Source organism: Maylandia zebra, linkage group LG14, assembly GCF_041146795.1.
Source record: "Maylandia zebra isolate NMK-2024a linkage group LG14, Mzebra_GT3a, whole genome shotgun sequence".
Taxonomy (NCBI): domain Eukaryota; kingdom Metazoa; phylum Chordata; class Actinopteri; order Cichliformes; family Cichlidae; genus Maylandia; species Maylandia zebra.
In genome coordinates, this window is record NC_135180.1 from 29,147,418 (window position 1) to 29,173,888 (window position 26,471).

At 40.3% G+C, this 26,471-nt stretch overlaps 3 protein-coding genes across 7 annotated transcripts; 2 read left to right on the forward strand and 1 right to left on the reverse strand.

Annotated features, from left to right (window-relative positions):
* Positions 1-4,320: 4,320 nt before the first annotated feature.
* Positions 4,321-12,890, forward strand: tlcd1 (TLC domain containing 1). Its single transcript, XM_004558206.5, has 4 exons — positions 4,321-4,972; positions 5,871-5,953; positions 8,288-8,370; positions 9,712-12,890. Exons 1-4 carry the CDS (start codon positions 4,767-4,769, stop codon positions 10,108-10,110), a joined length of 771 nt encoding a protein of 256 aa, XP_004558263.1. The 5' UTR covers positions 4,321-4,766; the 3' UTR covers positions 10,111-12,890.
* Positions 12,891-14,079: 1,189 nt separating this feature from the next.
* Positions 14,080-24,307, forward strand: rab34a (RAB34, member RAS oncogene family a). Of its 5 annotated transcripts, none has more exons than XM_004558208.6 (12): positions 14,083-14,177; positions 16,281-16,522; positions 18,146-18,242; positions 18,322-18,413; positions 18,500-18,568; positions 19,506-19,607; positions 19,693-19,757; positions 19,865-19,916; positions 20,008-20,089; positions 20,441-20,531; positions 21,891-21,998; positions 22,069-24,307. In XM_004558208.6, exons 3-12 carry the CDS (start codon positions 18,168-18,170, stop codon positions 22,134-22,136), a joined length of 804 nt encoding a protein of 267 aa, XP_004558265.1. In that variant the 5' UTR covers positions 14,083-14,177; positions 16,281-16,522; positions 18,146-18,167; the 3' UTR covers positions 22,137-24,307. The 5 variants fall into 5 exon arrangements, with proteins under 5 accessions (XP_076729423.1, XP_004558265.1, XP_004558269.1 ...); XM_004558212.6 differs by having other exon boundaries at positions 14,084-14,177; positions 18,503-18,568; XM_076873308.1 differs by lacking the exons at positions 21,891-21,998; positions 22,069-24,307 and adding an exon at positions 20,821-21,883 and having other exon boundaries at positions 14,080-14,177.
* zgc:174895 lies at positions 22,681-26,410 on the reverse strand. Its single transcript, XM_004558207.5, has 5 exons — positions 26,226-26,410; positions 25,984-26,077; positions 25,595-25,741; positions 24,055-24,150; positions 22,681-23,108 (listed from the first exon to the last, which is right to left on the reverse strand). Exons 1-5 carry the CDS (start codon positions 26,346-26,348, stop codon positions 22,966-22,968), a joined length of 603 nt encoding a protein of 200 aa, XP_004558264.1. The 5' UTR covers positions 26,349-26,410; the 3' UTR covers positions 22,681-22,965.
* Positions 26,411-26,471: the final 61 nt, after the last annotated feature.

Consider the following 26,471-nt stretch of genomic DNA (forward strand, 5'->3'; position numbering starts at 1 on the left):
GAGTTATACAGTATTGTAACCGCCCCCTGCTTACATGTTGATAAGTGGTTATTACTGATTTCCCATTTTGTTTATTTTATTCTTTAGGCTACAGGGTATGACTCCACAAAATTCCAGGTCTCAACCTTATTGTCCCTCATGTCCCTTCAGAATAAGATGGCACACTCCTACAAAGCTCCTCACTTTGGAAACTATACCTACATCTGTGGGGTTAGGGGGTTAGGGTACTTAATAATACAGACCACATAATGATAATACGGTTAATTAAAATGTAAGAAGTCCTTTCCTCCAACGTATCTCACGGGTACTCATTACTTAAAAACACTTACAGTATAATTTGTTTCTTTTTCTTTTCTGTTGTTACTCCATTGTCTAACTACACCTACCAGTAAAAACTCACACTTAATTTAAACATTAAAAAAAACATAGTAACACTTGGGAAATTATACCATAAATCGTGGACTGTATTGTCAAAACGCAAAACGCAGAGCTTATTTTCTGTGAAATATCCGGCCATGCACTTGTGCCAGGAAACAAGTAAATTGAAATGAAAGTGAAAAGGAAATGGAAATGAGAACTAGTCTGACGGATGAGATTAGTAGAGCTTCTTGAGCTTGGACAGCTATTGCACTCTTACATCCAGACACCTGGTGATTATAAAGCGCCTTTCCCTTGCCTGAGACAAGCAGGAAGGGAGCTGTATCAGCACTGTTTCCCCTCTTTGCCTCAATAATAAATGCTTTGTGCTGTGACAAAGCTTGCTCTGTGCTAAAGTACATACCTTCACTATCATCATCAGTCTGAAATAATGGTACATTACCACAAACAGTCATCTGCATGTAACTCAACCTTACCCTGCAATTTCCCTGCAAGATTTTTAAATGACACTAAAGGTGATGTAGAGATAGGTGAGTAGAGGGTGAGTCCAAAACACAATACCTCGCTCTTTTTCAGGAACATGATATCTCAACAAAGAACACATAAAGCAGCCCTGAAGTGTATATGGCATTCCTCAGACCAGCTAAGTGGCATATTTTGCCTCCTGTCAGCTGATGCTTGAGAGTCAGTGTCCAGGAATGCACGGTGCAGGACAGTGAAACTGTCGCTAAACCTCAGGTATGAAACCTCACCTGAAGAGCATTATCTGTTACTAATCTCCAAAGATCTCTCATGACACATGATGAGAAATTGTGGGGGAGTAAAGTTGTTTTTAGAGATATCTTGAACATCCAGCCCTTTTTCACACTTGGCATCATAAGCTTTGACAACAGATTAGTCAGGACTGAAATGTTGCCTATGAACGCCTGCTGTGAAGAAGGTTATGTTGACATGTTTCTTTGCGTTTGTGTAAAAACTTCCTTAAATTTCTAGGAAAGGTAATAAAGGTAAAGGTAAGGAAAGGTAATACTTATGTGATAAAAAGGAGGAACTGCTTATGAATACTCATCTTAATATCTTTCTTTATAATTTTTAATGGAACGGCAAGAGGAAGTCAGGAGTGGCAGTGAAGAATGTGAAGATTGTGCAAGACATGTGTGAGGACCGAGACAGTGGTGAGGTGTGTGGTAGGAGTGACAGATATGTTCAAGGTGGGACTAGGATTACCTCAGGTATCAGCTCTGAGCTCTTTGTTTTCAGTGGTGATTGACAGGTTGACAGATGAGGTCACGCAGGAGTCTCTGTGGTCTATAATGTTTGCAGACAGCATTGTGATCTGTGGTGAGAGTAGGGAGCAAGTGAAAGAGAGCCTGGAGAGGTGGAGGCATGCCCTGGAGAGTAGAGGAATGAAGGGCAATAGAAGCTAAATAGATTACGATTGAGTGAATGAAAGGAGGCAGGTTGAAATGTGAACATGCAAGGAGAATATGTAGAAAAGGTAGATGAGGTAAATACCTGGGGTCAACCATCCAAAGCAATGGACATTGCAGAAGAGAGGTAAAGAAGAGAGTACATGCAGGGTGGAGTCAAAAAGAAGGCTGTGTGGACTCAGAGGACAAGCAGCATTTAGAACAAAACCAAATGCTGTGGGTGATGGAAGATACTGAGTGATGATGAGATCTGTGGCAGTAACAAAAGGGTCTGCGTGAGGAAACAAATGGGAGAGAGAATGATACCACAGTGAGTTAAGCACATAGTAAAACATTGCTGCAGCTGGACACAGAATGGACTCCACCCTGAGCAAGAAGAAGCAGTACTCCATTCTTTAGAGACATGCTCCACCCTCTGGTTTGCATCTTTGTGTAGAAGAATTACTACTACAGCTGAACACTGACCCCAAACACACATCAAAACACTGAAAGAACTAACTGAAAACCAAAGAAGACCAAACACTACTGAAGCTGTGGCTTTCCCTCCACAGTCGTGTGACTTGACCCCAACTGAAAATTTACTGGGACTGAAAAAAAGCACTCCTGACATAACAAAAAGCTTTGTTGGATCATGCTAAGGTGTGGATTACCCGCTTCTGCTCAAAATTTTATAATAATAATAATAATGGATTGGATTTATATAGCGCTTTTCAAGGCACCCAAAGCGCTTTACAATGCCACTATTCATTCACTCTCACATTCACACACTGGTGGAGACAAGCTACGGTTGTAGCCACAGCTGCCCTGGGGCAGACTGACAGAGGCGAGGCTGCCATATCGCGCCATCGGCCCCTCTGGCCATCACCAGTAGGCAGTAGGGTAAAGTGTCTTAATTTTGTAATGTAACAAATGTAAACTAGTGTCTCAGATTTCCCCCAAACTACGTGAGAAAGTCAGTACAACTATTAGAAATGTAACGAAACATTAAAAACACTTACATTACCAAAAACATTCTATTTACTAGACCCTTCAGTGCCACATTCAGGCCCAGCAGTGAAATTAAATCTCTTTCTGATTAAGATAGACCTGCTTTTGTTTGCTATTCACGATGCAATCGCTGAATTCAGCTGACCTCTAGATTTTCTTTCTTCTGGCTGCTCACAGTCTCCACTGTAACTGTTTCTCAACAGCCGTCAGGAGAAAGAAAATCAAGATCAATATGGTTCACTCTGAGCCAGACAGAAAGATTCTCATCTAAAACAGATCACATGATATTGGGAGACCTTCTCAAGACCTAAATAGCAAAAGAGCAGCAGCAGCTTCTCTTGTATGAAACCAGGGGCTTCTACATCTGCAGGCTGAAGTATTTTTTCTGGAAACCTGAAGCTGTGAGGAATTACAGGTTCCTGTGCCTAAAAAAACTATGAGAGCAAAAAGGATTCCAGCATCTCACACTGCAAAAGAACAAAAAAAAAAAAAAAAGAAAACTACAGGGAGGGGACCAGGAAACACAAACAGTGGTGTTAAATTACATTTCTCTCTCTCTTTAACTCCAGGGTGTCTGGTTACAGGGAGCTTTGTCCTCTGGGTATAAGCAGATTAATTGTATTGTTCATCTTTCACATTTGAAGTTTGCTTTCAAAAGGTAAAAAAAGAATTTCGTGGATTCAGATGCATCCAGACATGGCTTTTATTTACCAGAAAGACATGTGCCGTTTTGGAATAATTTTATTAATGCAGATTATTAAAGACGAATTTTTCAGGATGTCTCAACGGCCCTTCTCCAGGGTAGAGTTTAGAGAGTAAGGTACCCCCTGGTGGTCTTATAAAAAACTGAGTGACACATAATTGTTGGTTGCGATGTGAGGTTTTGTCTCCATCTCCTGGTGTGTTTTCATGCTAGCGCCTGGCTGTATTTTTTTTTCTAAAGATGGAGCTACACACTCTGAAAACGCTAAAGCTTATTTTTAAGTCGTTGTTTGGACATATTTACGTTAATTTGACAGCTGCGGCTGAACACAGCCGGTAATAATATTACTAACAACTGTTCATGGTGTTATCAGTAAAGAGAAATGCGCACTCTTCAATGAAACCACTGTGAATATAAAAACGACAATGATGTAATAAGCTCTCATATAAGGGACTATTTTAATATTGTGCTTGGATTTTGCTAGAATTGCGATTAGATAATTATTGGTAATATTGATATGTAGCCAACAGATTGGGTTTTTCAGCTTTATTTGCAGCTTTGTACCCAACACACTCATTCACAAATTAAACGCTTTTACGCGCAGCGCGTTATTTACGCACGAAGGAGCGGCGCCTCCTGCGTGTCTATGTGCCAAACATTCCTATGCTTATTTTTGTTTTCGACAGCACGAGCACAAATCCACATTTTAGCAGGATCTGTGACCGCGGTGGATCAGTGCTACCGTTCTTCTTGTGAAATCTAATCGCAGCCTCTGGTTTTAAGGGCGCAGCAGCGACGGCACCACCCACCCCGCTCTCCCTCTCCACCACTCCCCCTTCGTGATCCACAGACAGGCGGGGTGAGAGCGGCGGGACATAACGTTACGAGGCGCAGCGTGAAGACAAACACCGTCGCATTGGAATGAGCTGTAACCGGAATCCCCTCCAAGCCCACCTCTTCAGGCTCGACACGCTGAAAACGTGAAACGAAAAAAAAAAAGGCTGCAGCATCAGTTGGAAATCAGCTCTGCAGAGATTTGGGGGGAAAAAAGAAAAAGAAGCTTAGGATCATCTCCTGCAGCAGCAGCTGCGTCTCTTTTCCCTGGCCTGGACAACGCTCCCATCTCTTAACGCATATATTCGCTCATCACTGGGGCCGAGGAGACGCTGACAGGGGCGTAAAAAAACAAAACAAAAAACGTCAGGGGGACGAAGGGAGGGAGCTCATTAAGAGCAGGCGCCAAGAGACAGCGGGGTGGGAAGGAGAGTATGGAGGCCCTGCTTCCTGTGCTCAAGAGTCACCCAGGCCCGTCAGTACTGGTGTGCTCTTTGATTTTCAGGTTGGCCCACCAGCTGCTCCAAAGGCTGCCCGTGCCCAAGGTGGTAAAGCAGGATGCCTTCCGCTCCTGGAAGTGGAAGAACCTCTCCGTCTCTATGGTGCACTCAGTGCTGACTGGGATTTGGGCCCTGACCTGGTAAGTGTCCTTCCAACGCACACATCTGCCTGTCCATCCACACTGGGACACCATTGTCTATTGACAATGCACATGATGTGTCATGTGTAGGGGTGTGTGCGCAACAGTGACAGCCTGTGGCAGCCAGGATGAGAAGGGCATATTCACACAGGGTGAGGGATGGGGGAGAGAATGGCATTTTCAAGTGGGGAGGGAATTGCCACTGTACAGTATGAAACAGACACATACAGCTCTTATTGCTGTTTGTATCATTCATGCACAACTCAGAGGTTTGTAAGGAAAGGAATCGTTTCAGCCTCAACCGGCAGGCAGACCCAATGAAGCAACAGACTGCTGATATATCAACTGGAAAAACCTGCTGGCTTAACCGTTCTTGTGAAAGCATTTTGAAAAAGAGTTATGTTGGGCGGGTCTGAGCTCATGACTCATCTTTTAACATTAAGAAATGGGATCAAGGTCAAACTTTGAAGCTGTCAGCTCCATTCAGTTTGCTAAACATGTGACCATTTGAATTTGCAGTCACTTGACTGCTTAAGTGGGTGAAAAAACACGTTTTCCAATTCAAAGTAAGGGGTTTAGCAAACTGCTTTACATATCAGATAAGGTCTACCAGCCATTTATTAACAGTTATTCTTTCGTGGCTTGTTTATTCAAGGAGGGGGAACAGAGGAACCTTTGCTTTTAAAGGTGTTCCCCTTATGGCAAACTTCAAAGAATGGTAAAGAATAACAGAGAGGAGCTAGAGATTAAAATGGTAGAACATGAAATAAAAAACCCTCAATAACAGCTGCTGTTAATGTCTCTGCTTAGTCAGGCTTTTCTCTCCAGGAGTGAGCCCATGTATGTCTGAGTGAGGCAAATTCAGAACCATCTATCCATAACATGTATCCTTCTCCAGTGTGGTGGTTTGGCCAGAGACGCTGAGCGACATCCACTCGTACCACACCCCTCTATCATACCTGCTTGTCTGCGTCTCCACAGGTCAGTAAACACATAATGGATTAAAAAAAAGCTAAGGGTACTGCAAAATTGACATATATTTCTTCATAGTTATGCATCCCAGTAGTTGTATACTGGGAAAGTATAGTTATATAGGGCTACTTTTGTCATGGAATCTGATGATGAATCATTTTTCCTGTTAAAAGTTATAAAAATCGTCATATTATATATGTTATTATATCTAACTGTCTAAAGGTCCAAAAGAAAAAAAACCCTCATGTCTGAGAAACTGAAACCAGTAAAATACATTTTTAGTAGTACATTAGTTTTATGTCGATTGCAGCTCCAGTTTAATGTTTGAGAGAAATGTGGGAGAGATGTTGACTGATGAAAAATTCTTCTTCCATTACTTGATCAAACTGCAATTATTTTGGGCACGTAAAATTCCGCTTTGCCTGTCATTAGAGAAGCAGCCAACAGATACTTCTCACCTTTTTCCCAGAAGGGAATCTTTCCAGTTAAATGGGCGGCTCCCCTCAATCACCATGGACACCAAAGATAGTCCCCCCAAGAACTCGTCGATCAGGTCGAGCTCTGCTGTGTGTAGTTTAAACAATGTGTCTCTGCATTACTACGAAGACACAAATCTGTAAAGATTTACCGTAACTACTGCAAACAGCTATAAGTGCCCCTGAGGCCAGTCACACCAGATACTGGAGGTCATTTTCTTTAACAGAGGGACTTGTTGTGCGTCTCCGTAGCTGCAGAGTGCCAGTCATACTATAGTACAAAGGGACCCTTAGTCACTAGAAAACCTCCAGCTGAATGAGGTCGACACAGTTTAATAACTGAACTGTTTAGCTGGCAACTTCTAAAAATGATGATGGCGAGAAACGTTTAACTCTGCTGTCAGATTAGCTCAACACTAATTCAGCACTTAGTGTTGCTGTGTCTGGATGACCGTAAATGGATGGAAGGGAAACCCGGCTTTGTGGCCTCAAATATTCTTAAAACTAGCATCTGAGAAATTTATCTTTTAGTGCATGATGTAAGAATTAAATGGGAGCTTTATCTAACAGATTAAGCGATTACTGACGTATTCTTTCAATATTTATGTGCTAAAAGAAGACTGATGCAATTGTCAAGTAACTAAAATATTAGTTTGCTAAACTGTTGTTTACTTCATGTTGTAAAAGATCTTCATAGCAGGAATAATGATTATGCTCATTCTTGTGTTATCTTTTTATGATTGGATACATGGTTTCATAATCACTTGTGTGTCAGTTATGGTTAATGGAGAACTGAGTCACTTTGTGGATTTTCAGTTATTTCTCATCCAAATATGGTAGGTATCTCTATGCCTCAGAAATAAGGGGCTGGAATTATGATGATGATGATGCGGCTTTGCTTCTTGGGAAGATAGCGTGCCCTCTGCTTTACAGTCTAAATGCATTTAAAAGCTAAGACATAAAAAGGTGAAAAACCTGCACAGGACTGTGTGAGAGAGGTCACAACACACATTGATCTGCCATCTCCTGCATAGCAGGGAAAATACTTAATCAACTAGTCTGCTGTGTAGACGTGTATGCTGCTGCTCTGTAGCAGACTGCTGTGATCAGCACATAATTTAATGAAGGCAACCACAGCAGACAGTCGTGCATAATGTGTCCCGCTGCCTTCGGACGGCTGCAGAGATTTATTGAAGTGAAGGAGAATGTGACTCTCACACTTTATGCGGTTGGTCAGCGACAGTTTCACTACAGTGAGGGCTGTAACTAACTATTATTATTACTGAGTGTTCTGCGGCTTATTTTCTCGATGCAGTGAAAAGCCTGCCAGATAGAAGGGAGTGTTTTACAGGGAACAGGCTGAGGCAGATGATCCTTACTTACTTTACACATGAAAGCCTGACATCTTTACTTTCTTTTTCAGTCGGCAGTTTTAACCTACTGGTTTGCATTCTTTGACATGATAGAAGTCTTTGTATATGAAACATGCTGGTGGAAACTGTATTGAATTGCAGTAAACTGATAAGCTTCGCATGTAATGACAGCTACCATTGAAAATATACTATCATATACCCAAAGGTGTCTAGTGACCATGAGATCAGTATAAGAAACAACTGCTGTGACCTCACATGTAAACACCTTTAAGTGCTCTTCTTCTAACTATGGAACTGGTACAAAATCATTTCAATACAGGGGTCAGTCATGTTTTTCTCATTTTTGGTTGGTGCTAGACTTGAACAAAATTACCCTATTGCAAATTAAACACCCCATATGCAAAATACACCAGGGAAACATTTTCAGGAAAGCTTTTGTTACAGTGAGCAGTAAAACACAGACAAAATCTTAGAATTTTTCTTTTTCCTTACAGGCTACTTTGTGCATGATGCAACTGATATCATCCTCTCGGGACATGCAAAAGGATCGTGGGAATTTTTACTCCATCATGCACTGGTAAGACAATATGCCTGTGACTGTTATGAGTTCTTAACTTGATCGAGGTTTTGTTCTCTGGTTTAGTCAAAAATTTAAGTCATAATGTTAAATCCAGCCAGCCATTAAAAAGAAGGTAGTGTCAGGGTAACCTGCATACTCTTGAATTACTGGGTTTTCCCAGATATTCTAAGGTTTTATAGAGAATGACCCAAAAAAGAGAGAATATCCAATGAGTGGCAGTTCTCTGGGAGAAAATGTCATGTTGATGTTAGAGATTAAGAGCATGGCCAGACTGCTTTGATATGATAGGAAGGCAATAGTTGCTCAAAGAAACACTTGGTACAACCAAGGTATGCAGAAGAGCATATCCGAGATCACAACACATTGAACCTTGAAGCAGATGGGCTACATCAGCAGAAGACCACACCGGATGAAGCTAAGAACAAGAAAATAAGACTATAATTTGCACAGGTTCACCGAAAGTAGACAACAGAAGATTTGAAAAATGTTGCCTGGATTTCTGCTGCAACATTTGGATGATAGGGTCAAAATGAGGTTATGAAAAAATAGCAACAGCTCAGCCAGCTGGTGGTGTAATGGCATGAGAGATAGTTTCTTGGCACAGTTTGGGCCCCTTGGTACCAGCTAAGCTTAATTTTAACACAACAGCTTAGCAGAATTTTGCTACTGACCATATCAGTCCTTTTATGACCACACTGTTCCTGTGCTCTGATGGCTGCTTCCAGTGGGATAACAAGACATATCACAAAGCTCAAATAATCTCAAATTTGTTTATTGAAGACAATAATGAGTTCACTTTACTCAAGCGACCTCCATAGTCACCAAATCTCAATCCAATTGAGCAGCTTTGGAATGTGGTGCAATGGGAGATTCTCATCATGTATATGCAGCGGACAAATCTGCAACTGTGTGACGCTGTCAGGTCAATATCAACCAAAACCTCTAAGGAATGTTTCCAGCACTTTGTTGAATCTATGCCATCAAGAATTAAGGCAGTTCTGTAGGCAAAAGTGGTCTAACTCAGTTTTACCTACCAAAGTGTAAGGTTTGTTTATAATGTACTCTGAACAAAGGATTATTATAGCTGTTAAATTATCTACTGCTTTAAATCCTTTAATATTACCCGGCGATTACTTTTAATGTTGGAAAAATCATGGTTTTCCACTGAGTATAGTACATATTCTTAGATTGAATCTGGACATGCACTGACAAAGTCCCAAAGCAAACAATAAAAGCAATTGAGCTGCAAAGAAAAGCAAACAATGAGATCACAATCCACAAGAGATTAGCTATTAGTACAAACACCTGCACCACCCTCTATGTCTGTCTCGTCCTCAGGTGATTTGGTGTTTCCTGTATGCCCTGTACACTCAGCTCTATGTAGCCGGCGCTGTAATCGCCCTCTTTGTGGAGGTCAACAGCGTCACCCTGCATCTGAGGCTGATGCTGAAGCTGGCGAGTGCTCAGTCTTCCACCTTGTACTACGTCAACAAGCTCACCAACCTGTTCACCTACGTTATGTTTCGCCTCACCACCCAGTTCTACCTCACTTGGTTTATTATCCACAACTACTCCTGGCTGGACCACGGTGGATACTTTCTTGTTTCTATGATGGTGATGAATATTATGATCCTAATTTATTTCTACCGCTTGCTCCGTGCAGACTTCTTCCCACGGAGCTGTGCAGGACAGAATGGGATGCATAACAACAACACCAAAAAGTTTATTAGTGATTGACAGGGGAAAGGTTTACGGGTCTTTTATAGTTTTGTCATTTTGTTACTGACAGCGTTTCTCATGACGGCAGGTTTCCTTATCGTGTCTCTCTGCCAAAGAACATACTGCCACAAAAAGTCCAAACCCTGGGGATGTTACCACTATTAGCGTATTTAAAATGTCTTTTTGTATCATAACTTTTACAGAATAAATTGAGGTTTTGTAAAAGACCCTTAGTGGTTTACCTACCAAGAGTCTGGTTAGAATAAACCATAAAACCAGCGTTTTCATACCAGTACAATAAATATGAAGCTACGGCAAGCAGCTGGTTAGCTTAGCCTAGCGTGGAACCAGGAGGGAAACGGTTAGCCTGGCTCTGTCCAACAAACAAACAAAAAAGTACTCATGTAAATTAACAAATAGTTGCTTTTTTGTTCTTGTTTTTTAACAGTTGTTGAATTTGAGCAAAAATATTTAATTTGCCAGTATTTTCTCCTCTTTATGTATGCTACGTATGGTAGCCCAGATAGTTTCCAGATGTTAGTGGGGGTTAAATTAATTTTTCAAAAAGTGTTAAACCATTGCTTAAATGTTAAAGTTAAGCATCATGTCAGGTCTAAGATTTTGAGTACTATATTTTTAATCAAAAACTTTGATAAAAGCTGTCAAGCAGATATGAAACTTCATCTAACAGCAGTTAGCTTTGATTTGCATTAAGATTAGAAATAATGTTTTCACACTTGGAATTTCATACAGGTTAAACCAGGGGTCTCAAACTTAAATGAGGTGTGGGCCCCTGCTGGCACTGTCATCTCATCGGAGGGCCACTTTAGTATTCAAGTTGTACAAAAAAAACAAACAAACCAAACTTCAAGGGCCAAGTTGCATTGTATTTCTTCATGTCAATACACGGGCCGCAAGTAGGGGTGACGTGGGACGCAAGTGGTACCCTGGGCCGCAAGTTTGAGACCCCTGGGTTAAACAAACAAATCTACTTGTCAGTAGGTTATAGTTAGTTTAGCCAGTCAGTATTAACTAGATTTATAATTATTAGCTTACAGATATAAGAGTAATTGCAACCTTTTCATGAAACTCAGAGCAATCACTTGCATGATGCAGATCTTTAATATTTCAAGCAAAAGTTTGACTTTTAGGTCATTACAATGTCCTTCTTGTTATCTCACAGCTTTGCAGCCTTGAAATGTTTCCAGGGACTTATTTAAGGACATATTTTTTATGCATTATTTAAATTAACTTTAATTTCAAACATTATGTATGAATTCAACAGTCAAACTGGGTAAAAATATTTAAAAGGTTTACAGACTGCTCCAAAATGAGGTTTTTAAAAATATTATTTATTCCTGTTAGATATACTTAAATCACTGTCTTTGCTGTTATAGAATTCATACATTAATTCATATTTTAACAAACATTTTCTGTCTTAGTAAGACCTGATATTACTAAGACAGTAAATGATGGTATTTGTTTTGGACATGCACAGCTGTAGGGACCATGGACGAGGAGTTTTATCACACCTGCTTGGGGGATGCATAGCAAGGAGATGCCCTTGCCTTTGCAGTGAAGTCCATGTGGTCATAGCCACTTGGAGGGCAGATGGATGTCTATGCCACATCATGTAAACCCTCTGATGACTAAATACACTAAATGTCACTAAATTAAAAACAGATTCTTGTGTGCCCACCCTTGCAGAAAGTAAAACACCAGAAGAGTGTTGTTGATTTTTTTCATAAGAATGTCCATTGACAAATGCGTAGTTTATCAGAAAAATAAAAAAACTGGAAATTGTATTTTACAGTTGCTAACAACCTTGCTCTGTGTTGCTACATGTTTAACATTTGCATGGGTAGCAGGTTTTTTTTACGTCGGGAAAATCATGATCAGCTTTCCTCTTGCTATTAGGAAATTTCTGATCTTGGACTTTGAATTTTAGCATTCATTTTAATTATATGTGTAAATAGAGTGGACCTCTCCCTTTGTCTTTATGAAGCCATTTGTGGCTGAAGAGATGCTGGACTGTCAAAAGACGGGTGCATAATACACAGTGTTGTCAAACTGAAGTGTAATACACAATAATGTGGGATAATTTATGGTACTCTTGTGGTTGTCATATTAAATCTGTTTGTATTTGACTCAAGTGGAGCTGGATCTTCCTGCCATCTAACAGTAGCTCTTTGGAAACTGGGAAAGCCTCCATGGAGAGCAGGCAGCAGCACAATCCCAGTCAGATGTATCTTGTTGCTTGTTTTCAAAATAATACTTTTACAGAAAAGATCTTCTTTTAAAGACCTTGAAACAGAAGATGTGTTCTCTCTTCCTCTTTGTTCCTAAACTGTATATATATATGTATAGCACTTTGTACATAATGTCCTTCGGTGTGCATTCCCTTTTGATATATTATAAAAGAAGTGTCCATAGTTGTTGACCATTAGTGGACTAAAACCATGCCATGAATCATAAGTGCAGTGACATTTGAAAACCTAACAATAAGTACATTTCATTTTCTATTTCAACTGATGCCAAGAAAGTCCAAACAGACCTGGACAGAGTGTCTGAGCTGTGCTACAGTGCCTTTGCCTCCGTGCCTTTGTGAATAAGGAAGTATAGATATGCCGCAGAGTGGTGCGTAATATAGAGACAAGCATACAGAAAATCCATGCGACCCTGAACACAATAATGTAAAATATATCTTGTATTTAAGCAACAACTGTCTTTTTTTTTAGGAACTGTGTATTTTGGATTGTTGAGTGATACCATGAAAATAAAGATTGTATTTAAAATCACAGAGGTGATGACGTGTCATTTTGTCTTTTATTGATGAACAGTCAGTGTGAGTTTAAAGGCTTTCTCTGATTTGTGCCTCCTCGTCTCCTCCGTCCCGGCTGTGACCTGGAAAATAATCTTTGTTGACGGATGTCTCACTTCCTAAATCATGTCTGGGTGAGACGCTTGCCAGACGACCTATAAATAACAAAGGATGCACAGGTATATTCTTTGCAGAAGTGTTTTTACCTTCATCAAAAGGGATTTTTGTGAGAAAACTAGATTCTGTTTTTATGCCCTTATTGAGGCTTTGCACACAGCTTTGATACACAAACTGCCCTTGCCCCTTTTTATTTCATGTTTTCATTTATCTTTGTGAAGCTTTCCTCCTTTCCCAATTTTTATCTGTGTGATTGTCCCACTGTGTTATGCAGTGAATTTATTTAAAAATAACACAGGTCTGAGATGATAAAACAAGCAGTAGTTGTGTCACGTGTCATATTTGATTGACATGCTTTATAAATGCCTGTTGCTTGGTCTCCTCTCCTTGACTGCGGTCAAATTCAGGGTCACGGGAACCTGGAACCTAACTCCAGCAGTCATAGGGCAAGAGGCAGGGTCCACCCAGATTGCTAGACTTTTGCAGGGCTAACACACAAAGACTGGATATATACTGACATTCACACCTAAGATCAGTTAACTCATATGTGCTCCTTCACCTGGACCTGCTATAACTCCTCTATAAATAAATGATCCTAAAGGGTGCACTGTAGCAGTGAACATAATTAACACAAACTGCATGAATTTACTTGTATCATTTTGTTATGGGTCATAATCTCCGTTCATTTATTCATTAAGATTTTTAATATATGGATTCTTCCTGCGACAACATGATGAGAAGCAAATCTCACATCTGCATTCACCTGTGGGTTTAACAAAGCTTGAAGCGATTGAAAACGCAGTGTTAATCACGCTGTCGGGTGGCATGTTGCTGTGATTATGGGACGTGATCGGGTAATCTCATTTCCTAAAACAACAACAACAACAAAAAACGATCGTCCAGTGCATCCGATGTCAAAGAAGATAATAAAGGAAGCATTGAAGCGCCTTTCCTTAAAATTTAGAGAATTCCACCAGCTGACACACAGATACTTCCGGTTCACGTCTCCCATTTTTAGAAAGCATCTAAAGCACATTTGACTATTGGCTGATGTGTCTCTTCCTCGGTTCCACCGCTTGCATCTCCCGGTGGGCGGGACTAACACCGGAGGAAAGGAATCGAGGGTGCACTCTGAATGAGGAAGGGGGTGAGGCTCAAATATGATACACATTTAACAAACACATTGTTCGGTATTACAGTGCCAGTCTGGGCTTTTCCAGGTGAAGCTTACATGTTGTGGGATACTTGGTGGTTTCTAGTGTTGTAGTATGTGTGTACGTGGTTGTCTAGGTGACCTGTCAAGGGGTGTGGCCGGCAGAGTGAGGAACAGAATCACATAGAAATATGTCAAATAATTGTTTTGTGACCTCCAGAAGATTTTTCTTTGTGTAGGATGTGTTCAGCTGACCCGTGCTGTTGCTCATTATGGATGAGGGAAACGGAGTATGACAGGATAGAAGCAGATGTTACATGAGCTATAGGCTGATTTCTAACTTCCAGAAATAATAAAGCTATAAAAGGTACAATTCGGTGAATGAATCTAATCAGTGTCATCGTTTTAAAAATAAATCAATGTCTGCTTCCCTTTATGCGACCTAGCGTTGACCTAAACACCACAGCCAGTCCACAGGTTTCTCCACATCTAACCTTTAAATAACAAAAAAAAGTTTTGAATACCTTATACAAAGATATAGATATAGATAGATCAAGATATAGATCCAGTCTCTGATTTGAATGAATGAATCAAGATATTACATTCCAGTTTATCAAATTTCACTTGCTGAACAACGCTTACCTCAGAAAAATATTATCTTGTCATGTTTCTCCATTCTGAGAGGGGAACACATTAATGCTTTTAGCACACAGCACATAGTTTGTGTGCCAACCTGCACAGAATCAATTTTTGTGTTTACTGATATGTGTTGAACTGTTTGAAAACATTACATGAAACCAAAAAGTAAAACAAAATAAAAACATGTTGAGCACTGCAACCGGAGCTTTATTTACATGTGTACTATGAACATCATAGGGATGTGAAGAATAAAGGGATGTGTTGATAGTGTAAGCGAGCAATGGGATGTCTTTTTTATTATTATTACTGAGCAAACATATCATTGCTGTTGCTGGAAATAATGCATGACTCATTAAAATGAACCCATTTGACAGTAACTAACCTGCCTGTAAAAGTCATCTGTTTACTAACTGAAAGTTTGCTGACATTTTAAAAAATGATTTCTGGTATGTAAACTGTTGTAAAACGATTGTTAGCTTAGAATCTGTCAAACATAAATCTTATGAATGATATGAAACGATTTTGTGCCAGGAAGATAATTTTTTATCACAAGCTGGAATTGCAATTAATGCAATTAATTTTTGGCTAAGGGACTATTACATTATCCTTAATTTATCCAGGTAAAAATTATGATTGAGATTTTAAAAAAATTCAAGAAAGATATAACCAAGAGGAAAGTAGAAAAAAATGACATAAAAGTTATGTAAGTATATTTCTAGAGATCAAAAAAGACTGGATTGAATATAGAAAACAGTGAGTACAATGATGGAGAATCATAAGGATACTACTTATGATATTAGGCGTTTGTTTATTTTCTGTATAACCTTTCCATACAAATGCTGCCTATTTGCCAATATCAACAAGGATATTAGACACACAAAAATACATAAAAACATCAGCAATAACTTTTTCATCCCTGCCTCATATTTTAATAAGACACGTCGCTGCATCGTAAAGACAAATCTAGTATGTGCAAGTTTGTGTATGTATGTAGGCCTGCACTGCTATATGTGACATAATATAATAACGCAAGCAAGTGATTTATGTCTGTTAGAAATTTAACTACTATTTATTGCGCTTACAACTAGACAGATATTCAAAAGAGTGTTATGGCGCCCTCTGTAGCAGAAGAGTCAGTATTGAAGGACAGGAAGTTATAGTTTTTTTTCCTCTGTGGGGAAAAAACTAAGACATTAAAAGTAAGCAATACTCGAGTTACGTGGAATTAGGTGAAAGTGGGTGGTATTATAAAATGGAAATAGAAGATATGTACAGTAGTTTTTGTTTTTGGGCTGTTGTTGTGCATGCAGAAGGATTTCCCGCATTGTGACCTTTAAACATGGTTTCTATTATAGTAAAAAAAAAAATCACATAAGTGTAACAAAGAAAAACAAACAAGCAAAGTTAACAATGTAAGTGACAGAGCCCCTTATATCCGATCATTCCTCTTTCCTCCAGCAGGGGGGCGAGCAGGGAAAAATGTGGGAGGAAAAACTAAATCCAGGGACCTGAGTCAGCAGCTGCAGCGGTGCCAGTCTGCCGATCCCCACAACTTCCGCTCATCCGTTTCATCTTCACACACATTCATAGTTAACAATGGAGCTGAATTGATTTACAGTGAAGAGCGTCTTTGTTAGAGGACGAATACAAGCAGAACAGAGGAGGAAAGAGGACCGAGCGGACCATACGGAGACTCTGAGGTATCCCGTAACATCTCCAAACCCGCTGCTGCTTTTCAGGAGTTAACTCTGAGTAACTCCTGCGGTTTTTCTTCTTCGGGGGTAACTTCAGCGCTCCTCCTTCAACTTGATGCCCAGTCTTCAGGTTTCCGCTATATGTTAGACTATATAAAAACAGCGTTCTTCCTCTTTTCATGAAGCTCTGATGAACAATAGGATTAAATGTGATCCACGCACTGAGGGGATCAGGGCCGATCACAGTTGTCTGGTTTTACAAACTGTTGCTGTTGTCTACATGGTCGCGTCTATTTCTAGGAAAATAACATTTTAAAGAGGCTGGCTAATTGTGGTACTGTCTATGTCCTGGTAGCCTGGGAAACGAAAACAAACAAACCTGAAAGAAGTTAGAGGAAAAACTGCGTGAGCTGATGTATCCCACATTCAGAAAGCTACGGCTAATTAAGCACTTGTTTTTATTACCTTCTTATCCGAACTTCGGTGCAGACGTGGTCAACAGACAATAAATTGGGGATTTCTAATAATAATCAGCATAATAGTTTTAGTTAACTACAGTTTGTGCTAAAGACTCGAGCCACCTTTGATTTTCTTTATATTTTTCTTCCAAGGTGACTTTTGTTCTTTTTAAGTGGTCTTTCTTAAGCTTTTTCACCCATTTTCAGTCCAGTCCTTTAATTTCACGGGAATATATTTGTGTTTAAGTCACTCTACGCTGACCTATGAATCATTCAAGCACAAAAAGGCACCTAAATCGAGGGACGAACGAGTGTACACATAACAGAAACCTTTTTAGCCCTTTGTTATTAGGATTATTTGTTGCCACTTTGTTAGCTGAATCTATGAAAGTTATCAAAAATAACACAGCTTGACAGACAAAAAATAGCAGCCTTGCACCAACCAGGTGATTCTTAAAGAACTATTAGCTGAAAAGTTGCATATCTCAGGATGGTGTGCCGTGTGTGCTTAAGAAAATCTACGTAGAGCACAACAGAAGTAGAAGTAAGATATTTACGGCAGATGAACCGAATCTGAAAGTCACCTCCTTAAAAAAATAAAAATATCAATACCTGAGAGAGATCTGTGGTTCACTAAAGAAATAGTCTCAGTGGAAAGGTGGCTGTCAAAAAGAACTGAACTGAAAATCGGTGACAAGCCAGTGGTGTTGGCGATCATATTAAAGCTGATGGAAATACTAACACAGCAACAGAGATTCATCCACAATGTAGTAACATCTTGAAACGCACAATGGAACACTATAGATCATGGCTTCACCTCTCGAGAGCCTGGATCTCAACATTACTGAAGCAGTGTGGGTTCATGTTGACAAAAGAACAGAGTGAAAGGCAGCCAGCACCCAAAGAAAAGCCTTGAATGCTTCAAGAAGCCTAGAGAACTATCCCTAAAGACTACTTAAAGCATTGACAAGAAAACTTCCCTAAGAGAGTTCAGATTGTTGAAAAATAAAGGCGCTTATGCCAAATATTGACTTTAATGCTGGTTAGAATTTGCCTTGTATACTCGGTCAACTAAACCCGTTTCTGTCTCGGTAGATTTTTCGTTTAACTTGGGTGGCTTTAAAGATAAACAGCAGACTGTTTACACCGCTCCCTCTGTCTTTCTGTCCAGCTGCTGTTTTCCTTGAGGCCTCATGTCCGTCCGCATTTCAGCCATGAGCGTCCTTCCTCCTGTTCGACGGGACCGAGTCATCGCTCAGCTCCCTCAGGTAAAATCAGTGACCCCAGTTGCCTGCTTATCTTTCTAGAAAAGTTCACATCTTCACGATCCCGCCCTCCTCTCTTCAGTGTTTCCGAAAAGAGGCAGCCATCCACACTAAAAATGATTTCAACAATAAAGTAAAGACTGCGTGTCAGGAGCAGCGGACCGGCACTGTGGGGTGAGTGCCGCAGTGTGAAGCTGCTGTATGCGATCTGCTTTATGTGGCTCTTATTTACTTGCTGCTGCTTCTCTTATTCTTCTCAGCAGATTTAAAATATCCAAGGTCATCGTGGTGGGGGATCTGGCTGTGGGGAAAACCTGCCTGATTAATAGGTAAACTAAGACACACTCGCTTCATATGTGACTGCAAGGCGAGAGGGAATTTGGGGAAATGAATAACTCAGAGGGAGTTCAAGGAAGCACAATACTTAACCTGTGTTACAATTGCTTTAGGTTTCACGGTAATCAAAAAAGTATGAAGCAGTTGTTAAAAGCATGAAAAAAAGGTAGAAAACATAAAAATGGGGCATCTATTTCCAGCCCTGATATGCTTTACTGTACTTATGCTTTGTAATGGCTGTGTTTGTGACCACAACACCAAAAATAATGCTTGTTAGGAAAGATGATAATCTTTGATGGTTTGTGGTCCCGTCACTTCTGCGCATGAGGAAAACACAAGTTTTGGACCACTTAGAGAGCCTCGCTGCATGCAGTACAACATCTACCACATGTATGGAAGTACACAGTTTGAGACTGTAACGTTTTAAATTGCAGTACAACCGTGTCACGTTTTGTCACTTGTAGTTTATTTTTCTGTAATAAGTTCCTTTATGCGTCTGCCATGATCATACATTAGATACTTTGTTTTATTAACAAATGCAGGCAGTGTCGGTTTTATGATCGGGACCTGGGGATCCAGGCCCACCCAGTAAACTCAATGTGCCCCCACAACTTTGGTCAGACTTTATAAAGGACCCCTCATGTCTCTTTGAAACTAAAAACAGGCCATTTATCAGCGTGTGCAGCTAGTTTCGAAGCGTGAACCTACTGAAAATTGCTAAGCTCCTTTGCCTCTGCAATCTAACACAGATCTTTTTGCACTTTGTGCTAAATTTCTCTGTGCATGTATGGGTGTAAATAAGCATAGCAATTTTCTGTGTTTTTTCTTGAATGCCCCCCTGTCAGAGTTGGTCACCTGTCCAAATGATGTAGTCTGCTGCCGACCATAAGTGCATATATTTGCAATAGATTTTTTTTTTTTTTTTTTAAGGTTTTGCAAGGATACCTTTGACAAGAACTACAAAGCAACAATCGGTGTTGACTTTGAGATGGAGCGCTTCGAGGTGCTGGGTGTTCCTTTCAGCCTGCAGCTGTAAGTCTGATCCGGAAAATGTAATGCATTAATACAAAAAAAGTCACTCTGATTATGCTCGTCAGCCGCTCTCTGTGTGTTAAAGGTGGGACACCGCAGGCCAAGAGAGGTTCAAGTGCATTGCTTCTACATACTACAGAGGAGCCCAGGGTAAGTTTCCATCAGTCTCTCCGTTTAAAACACTGTTTCCAAGGAATAAAATATCAGTCGCTTTCCCAGCTGCTAACGCAGTAAAATGATCTCTTCTTCTCTTCCAGTTGTTATAATCGTGTTTGATGTAAATGATATTGCCTCTCTGGGCCATGTAAGGTAAATATATAATATAAGAATAACATTTGTGTGCCTTTATCTCATTGTTGTCCCAGCTGGTGGATTTAATGCAGTCTTTTTCCATCTAAAGGCAGTGGCTCGAAGACGCTTTGAAAGAGAACGACCCCACCGCTGTTCAGCTGTTCCTCGTGGGCACCAAGAAGGACCTCAGCGTACGTCTTTTACTGTTTAAAGTGGACGTGCCTGCGGACATTTCTGTTGTATATACTGGAGTCAAATGTGAATGCTTGGATAGGTGCCAGGAGCACAAAGCGTATCCAAGCTCGAACCTCAGGAATGTTTCTCCTCCTTTACTACACCCTAAAGTGGTTGTGACCGAGGTGGAAATCACACACAGGAACGTTTCTAAGACATTATGTATTTAAACAGCCGTACTTAAGCTAGCTCGGTTGCTAGGAAGACATTGTTTTTATGAGTTAGTCAGTAAACATGATACAATAAAATAAACAGTTGTGTTTGTTTTCTTATTGCTAATGTGTTGTATGCTCTGGTTTGTCTCACAGTCACCTGCTCAGTATTCCCAGATTGAACAAGATGCCCTCAAACTAGCAAACGAGATCCAAGCTGAGTATTGGGCGGTTTCATCGCTGACAGGTGAGCGTTTGGATTTTAATACAAGTAAAGCGGTTGCCTCCAAAAGGTGTTAGAGATGAAAAATATTTCTATAGCTTCAGCCAGAATAGCTTTTGGTTTTTGTTTACACTGTTCCTCAGGGAAAGACGCTGCAGTCGATTGTTTACATGAAAATATTTTGGTAGTAAATGCAAAGTGTTCAGTTCCAGAGTTACCAAATTTGCACCTAAGTCTGTATTACACTGCTTGAATAACAGCTACTGTAATCTAGAAAGATTAAAAAAATGTGTTTGTTGCTGTTTATTACCAGAAAATATTCAGAGAGAACAAAAGCTTTAGCAGTGGCCAAGTCGAATGCACTGGAAAGCTCAGCATCACTAGAAGGCCTGAAAATCCACAGAAGACAACGAAAGTAGATGCTTTCAAACTTTGTCCTTGTTTATGAAAAACAACTTGACAACATCTAACCAGGTCAAGAACACTCGAGGAGTGTGGGTTCATTTCAAGATGGAACCCACTGATTACTCTCAAGAACAAGAAGTCCAGATTAGATTTTGCCAGAAAACATCCAAAACAGCCTGCAGAGCTCTGAAAAATAATCTTCAGACAGCTGAAATCAAGATAAACTTGTACCAGAATGATGATAAGAGACAGGTATGGAGAAACAGAAACAGCTCATGATTTGAAGTGTGCCACTTCATCCATCAGATACAGAGGCAGTGTTACGGCATGTGCACGTATGATGACGTGGCTGCTGATAGAAGTTGCAGGATGAATTCTGAAGTGTACAGGGCTTTACTCTGTGCTCAGATTCACCCAAACACCTCAGTGCAATTGGATAATGAGCCAAAGCATACTGCAAAAGCAAACCATGAGTTTCTGAGTGGTATGTCCTTCAGTACCAGGAGTCCATCGCCTGATCTGAAGGCAGAGACCCTGAAACGAGCACCAACAGAGGGCGGCAGTAAAAGCCTGGAAGAATGAGATCTATGCTTTCAGTCATAGACTGCAAAGGAAAAACAATCCCTGTATTCAAAGTCATGTTGGTTTGTCAGGTAGCTTTTGATTCTCTGAAAACCAGCAGCTTTGTATAGGTTCACTGTCATTCATGGACAGTTGATGCATAGTTTTTAAAACCACCTAAATAAAAGCTAAAGCTCTGCATTTGACTGTCATTTTGATTGTTTGATTTAAATCCTACGATGCACAGAGACAAAACTACAGAAAAAAATAAAAAGATTTACTTGTCCAAAGCCTATTGAGCTAGCTTTAGTTTCTTTATAGACCTCCAGTGCTTCTCCTTAAGTCTGTTTAAATATAAAGTCCCCCAGCAGTAGTTTTCACACAGGCCCTGACAGATGCTCTCTGTATCTGCTGCAGGGGAAAACGTGAGAGAGTTTTTCTTTCGGGTTGCATCATTAGCGTTTGAGACCAACGTTCTTGCTGAGCTGGAGAAAAGCGGATCAAGGCAAATCGGAGATGTTGTCAGTGAGTATCCAGACAATCCCAAATCACAAAAGTAGTTGTCGCACGCTTTAAAACTAAGCTTTGCTTTCAGGGATTAACAGCAATTCTAACAATCTGTACGCTGCATCGAAGAAGAAACAGTCCAACTGCTGTCAGTAAGGATGGGAGCAGGAGGTTAAAATCGATGGTACGGACTGAAAGCGAGGAGTTTTCTGAGTGGAAAATGACCACGGCTGCCGTCCAGCTCAGCGGGAAGGATTTCTGTGGTCGGGGAGGGAGGAGGGATTCAGATGTTTCCCTTCCTGACATGTTTTAATTTCAGTTTTTCCTGGCCTAGAAAGCTTTTTCCTCCACGGGATGTGTGTGCAGATTCTTGTGGAGTGACACAGGAATTACACACAAAATGTTCCCGTCCTGCCAGAAAGAGTCTCGTTTCACTTAGGGCTTCAATTCAATCTTAAATCTTGTTGCTGCTGTAGTTTATTTTAACAGTCATATTCTGCTCGTGTTGAATTTGTTTTTTTGGCTCTTCTTTTTTTTTCATTGCATTAAAGTGACCAGTTATATTTGTTAGAGGCTAAAAAGAAAATTTGTTCTTGTTTTTATATCTTGTTCATCATCTTCTCCGTTTATCCATTGCACGCTGAGGTCCCAGACCAAAGACTGGGAGCCATATTTGTAATGAAGATACTTGAAAGGTATATTCTTTCTGTTTACAATCAAATTTATCACAGACTTTTATGGTCAGTATCAAAACTAATGTGGTTTTCATATTTTTCATTTTCCCATGGTGAGCTTTACATGTTGTTAGGACATTAAACAATAGAATAGAAATTGTTTCGGTTATTTAAAATAGAATAAATCAAAAAAAAAAGCCAGCTATTCTGTGAGCTCACTGTATTTCTTAAAAAATATATCTATACATTTATTATAAAATTTCTGTGCTTTGCCTTCTTTGCTGAACCTTTAAGGAATCACGTTAACTTGTTCAGTTGTTGAAGCTTTTGAAGGAGTCGAGGTATTTTCCATCAATTTGGCTCTGCAGCTCTTCGGGTATGCAGTGAGAGAATTTGTAGTTTTCCTTAATCCACCTTCCTCCTTCGGTGTTCTCGATAGCCACAGCTGCGACGCCTGCAGAGTGAGATGTTTACAATCAAGTGTTGGGAGTCATTCGGTTATTATATAATACATTACTTTGCAAAAGTCTTGAACAACCCCTTGCTTCTTTATGTTTTGCTTCCAAGCGCACCGACCTCTGTTTTTAAACCAGTCAGTAGTTCTCCAGGCTTTTCTGGAAATCTTTCAAAGTTTTTCTTTGGCTGCTTTTCTTTTGCACCAACACGGTGATTGCCAAAGAGCTATTTGCTGAAAAGTTAGCATATCTTGGACAAGTGTGTCTTTGACCAAACTGGAAAAGTAGGGCACAAAAGAAAAAGTGGTTGATTTAAAAACATTTTAAAGTAGATAAGCAGTATCTGAAAGTGTCCTCAAGTCCTATGTCCTTAAGAAACAAACAAATCCAACAAAGATCTGATGCAGGACTTGAGATGCATCTGGCCCTTCAGATACATCTCCTGTTTACTGAAGCCTCATCAGAAATGGTCTCAGTGGAAGAAACTATTCTTGAGGATGGGAAATTGAGTGAAAAGGCTGAAGAATGCCAAATTATACAAGGATTGGACTGAATATCAGTGGCTAATGCCCTGTGGAAGACGGATCTGGCTTCATTTTTCTTCTTTTTTTTTGTTGACAAAACAGCGCAGTAAAAGCATACCTAGTTAGAAAAACACAGTTATGGTCGATTATTTCCATAATGTGGGGTCGTATTGACAGAGAACAGAGCAAAATGCAGCCAACATCCACAGAAGAACTTAAATGTTCATCAAAAACCCTAGAAAACTATTCCTGAAGACTACTTTAAGGATTTAGAAGAAACTCAGTTTTTGCCTTTTATCCTTGATTTCCACATTCCAATGAATTTTTGCATCTTTTTTTACATTTTCCTAACAAAATATAAAGAAGGGTAATTCAAGACTTTTGCACAGCACTGTAACTGTTAACTTATTGACTGACAAACCTACAACTGTGGCTCCCAGTTTCTCTACCAGCTGAATGGCAGCCTTCATTGTGCCTCCAGTCTCTATCCACTGGTCCACTAACAACACCCTCGAACCTGCGGCGGGGACACACATGTCGACTGTTAATGTCTCCTTCAGTCTTTCTTCTTTAACTCTTTTTGTTTACGAGGACAAGTATTAAAAGAAAATGGTACATCTTGTGTTTTTGAAAGAAACAAAAACAAATGCTGACAATAAACAGTTATATTTTAATGCATAAGTTTCCCATTAATGTTGTTCTAGGGGCTTCTAGTATTTTGTTTTCAAATCTCAGATTAAGAGAATACTCATTTCCCTAATGTTGTGGATCTCCATTCACCTGTTTATACACAGTCACACCAGACTGTGTTTGTGCTGGAGAGGATGTAGAAAGTAGAAATTGTAGGAATTTGTGAGACTTGATTCTTCTTTAAATGTACGTATTGCAAATTGATGTTCAAAAATGAATCCAGGCTGTCAACAGATTCTGAAGAACCAACATCTGTGGTTTCATGTCCTAAACTGGCCTACGCATGTTATGCAATACCAGATTGCACCAGGAGATGGTGCAGTGACCCAGGCAGGACCTTCAGAAGACATTCCTCTACAGGAAATAAAGCATCTTAGTCAGGTGTTGAGCTACTTGAACAGCTTCAGTGTTTCTTGGCAGTTTTAATGAAGCTTTTCCCTCATTCAGTGTTATGATGAATTCTGACACATTATCCAGAATCTTCCGTCTGTAATATGTGAAGGCCATCGCATGTGGCTCACATCGTTTTTAGCTGTTCAATGATCTGTCATTGTGTCATCCTGCCAGACATCATTCCTGTCAGGAAATGTTTAATCATGCGATGATTTAGGGTAGGGGTGGAGAACTCCAAGCCTCCTGCAGGTTTGAGATGTGTCCATGATCCAACACTGCTGATTGAAATGGCAAAATTACCTCTTCAGCATGTCTTGAAGTTCTCCAGAAGCCTGGTAATGAACTAATCATTTCATTCAGGTGTGTTGATCCAGGGTGAGGTCTAAAACCTGCAGGACACCGGCCCTTGAGGCCTGGAGTTGGACACCCCTGATTTAGGGCATATTTTCATTGATTTACAATGAAACAAACATTCAGGCCTGTGCTATTCTCTGCGTGCTCGTTACACACGTTCGCCCTGTCGTTGAGAATATTGTGAAGGATAACTCATCTGATCACTTTTTCTACGTCTCTCTGGACAAAGGCCTTTACACCAGTTTTATAGTTTTCTGCATTCATCTTTGTTATGACAGCTGGTATTTGTTCAATATCAGTTGCTTCAGCTGACAACAGATGGTGCTGTGCTAGAAGAAAGACAGGGGAGTTTGGAGAAAGAAAGACTGGGCTTTGACAAAATAAATAATTAAATGATTTTGTCATATTTTTAGAAATGTAAGAGCTGAAATCAGTCATTTATCAACCTTCTCATCCACAAACTGCCCAAACATCTTTCTCAGTAAATTATATAACAGGGTTTAAGGGTAAAAAGAAATATTAACCTGGTCTTAGCACATCCAGTCTTACTTCCATAGTCTTTTCCCTGCCTGTGTAGTCTGTGTAGCTTTGGCCTTGGGTGGGGACACATAGGTGACCTGCTTTGCGAACAGCCAGGAAACCTTTTCCAAGAGCGGTGGCAACAGAAGCCCCTGAAAAGACAACATCAGTAACATTCATTCACACCCACAGAGCGAGAAAAGAAGCTTCACATTGCCATGCCATGTGTTAGAGGCAGAGTTTTTCTAAATTTAGTATCTTTGCCTGAAGGGTCAGGTTTCCCGACCTACGTAATGTACACACTGACAACGTCTTAAAATAAAAAATTACTCTTTAGTTTCTCTGAACTCGCCCTGTATTTTACCTCTAAACGTGAAGTTCTTTGCTTTCTTACCAAGAATGAATCCCATCGCATCCATGCCAGCAACCAAGTCAATGTTGTCACTTTGGAAAGGACTGAGAAGGTCTTTGGCACAGTCTGCAAGAGCCTGGATCGAGTGCAAAGAGGGGAAAAAAAGCATAAAATGACGAATGTGCACATGATAAGAGAGACTGCATGTGTATTTGTGCAGTTAGAGGTGAGGTTTGTCATGCTCAGCGAATAGTTTTAGCAACATTTCTTTTCTCTCGGCATACCTGGGAGTTGCAGTAAAGTCTGGATGGGTCCAGCCAGGCGAACTCTGGACCTTTTGTGTTTGGAGCCATTAAAGAAAGGTACCATCCTTTATGCCTGTCGCCTGGAACTGCAAACACATCCATTTGGAGAACAGCTCTTGACTGCACTGACAAGAGGCACAAACAGGGGTGAACGGACTGAACTGTGAATGAGAGTCTTCTGTATCAGGTTCCAGGGGGGGTGAATAATGGGTGGGAGCTGGCTAT

Coding starts and splice junctions, on each gene's coding strand:
- tlcd1 (XM_004558206.5), top strand. CDS start 4,767: ATGGAGGCCCTGCTTCCTGTGCTCAAGAGTCACCCAGGCCCGTCAGTA. Junction 5,954..8,287: donor GCTTGTCTGCGTCTCCACAG/GTCAGTAAACAC, acceptor TTTTCCTTACAG/GCTACTTTGTGCATGATGCA. Junction 8,371..9,711: donor TTTTACTCCATCATGCACTG/GTAAGACAATAT, acceptor TCTCGTCCTCAG/GTGATTTGGTGTTTCCTGTA.
- rab34a (XM_004558208.6), top strand. CDS start 18,168: ATGTCCGTCCGCATTTCAGCCATGAGCGTCCTTCCTCCTGTTCGACGG. Junction 18,243..18,321: donor TCATCGCTCAGCTCCCTCAG/GTAAAATCAGTG, acceptor TCCTCTCTTCAG/TGTTTCCGAAAAGAGGCAGC. Junction 20,532..21,890: donor GGCGGTTTCATCGCTGACAG/GTGAGCGTTTGG, acceptor TATCTGCTGCAG/GGGAAAACGTGAGAGAGTTT.
- zgc:174895 (XM_004558207.5), bottom strand. CDS start 26,348: ATGGATGTGTTTGCAGTTCCAGGCGACAGGCATAAAGGATGGTACCTT. Junction 24,151..25,594: donor ACTGGATGTGCTAAGACCAG/GTTAATATTTCT, acceptor TCCCCGCCGCAG/GTTCGAGGGTGTTGTTAGTG. Junction 23,109..24,054: donor ACTGGGAGCCACAGTTGTAG/GTTTGTCAGTCA, acceptor CTCACTCTGCAG/GCGTCGCAGCTGTGGCTATC.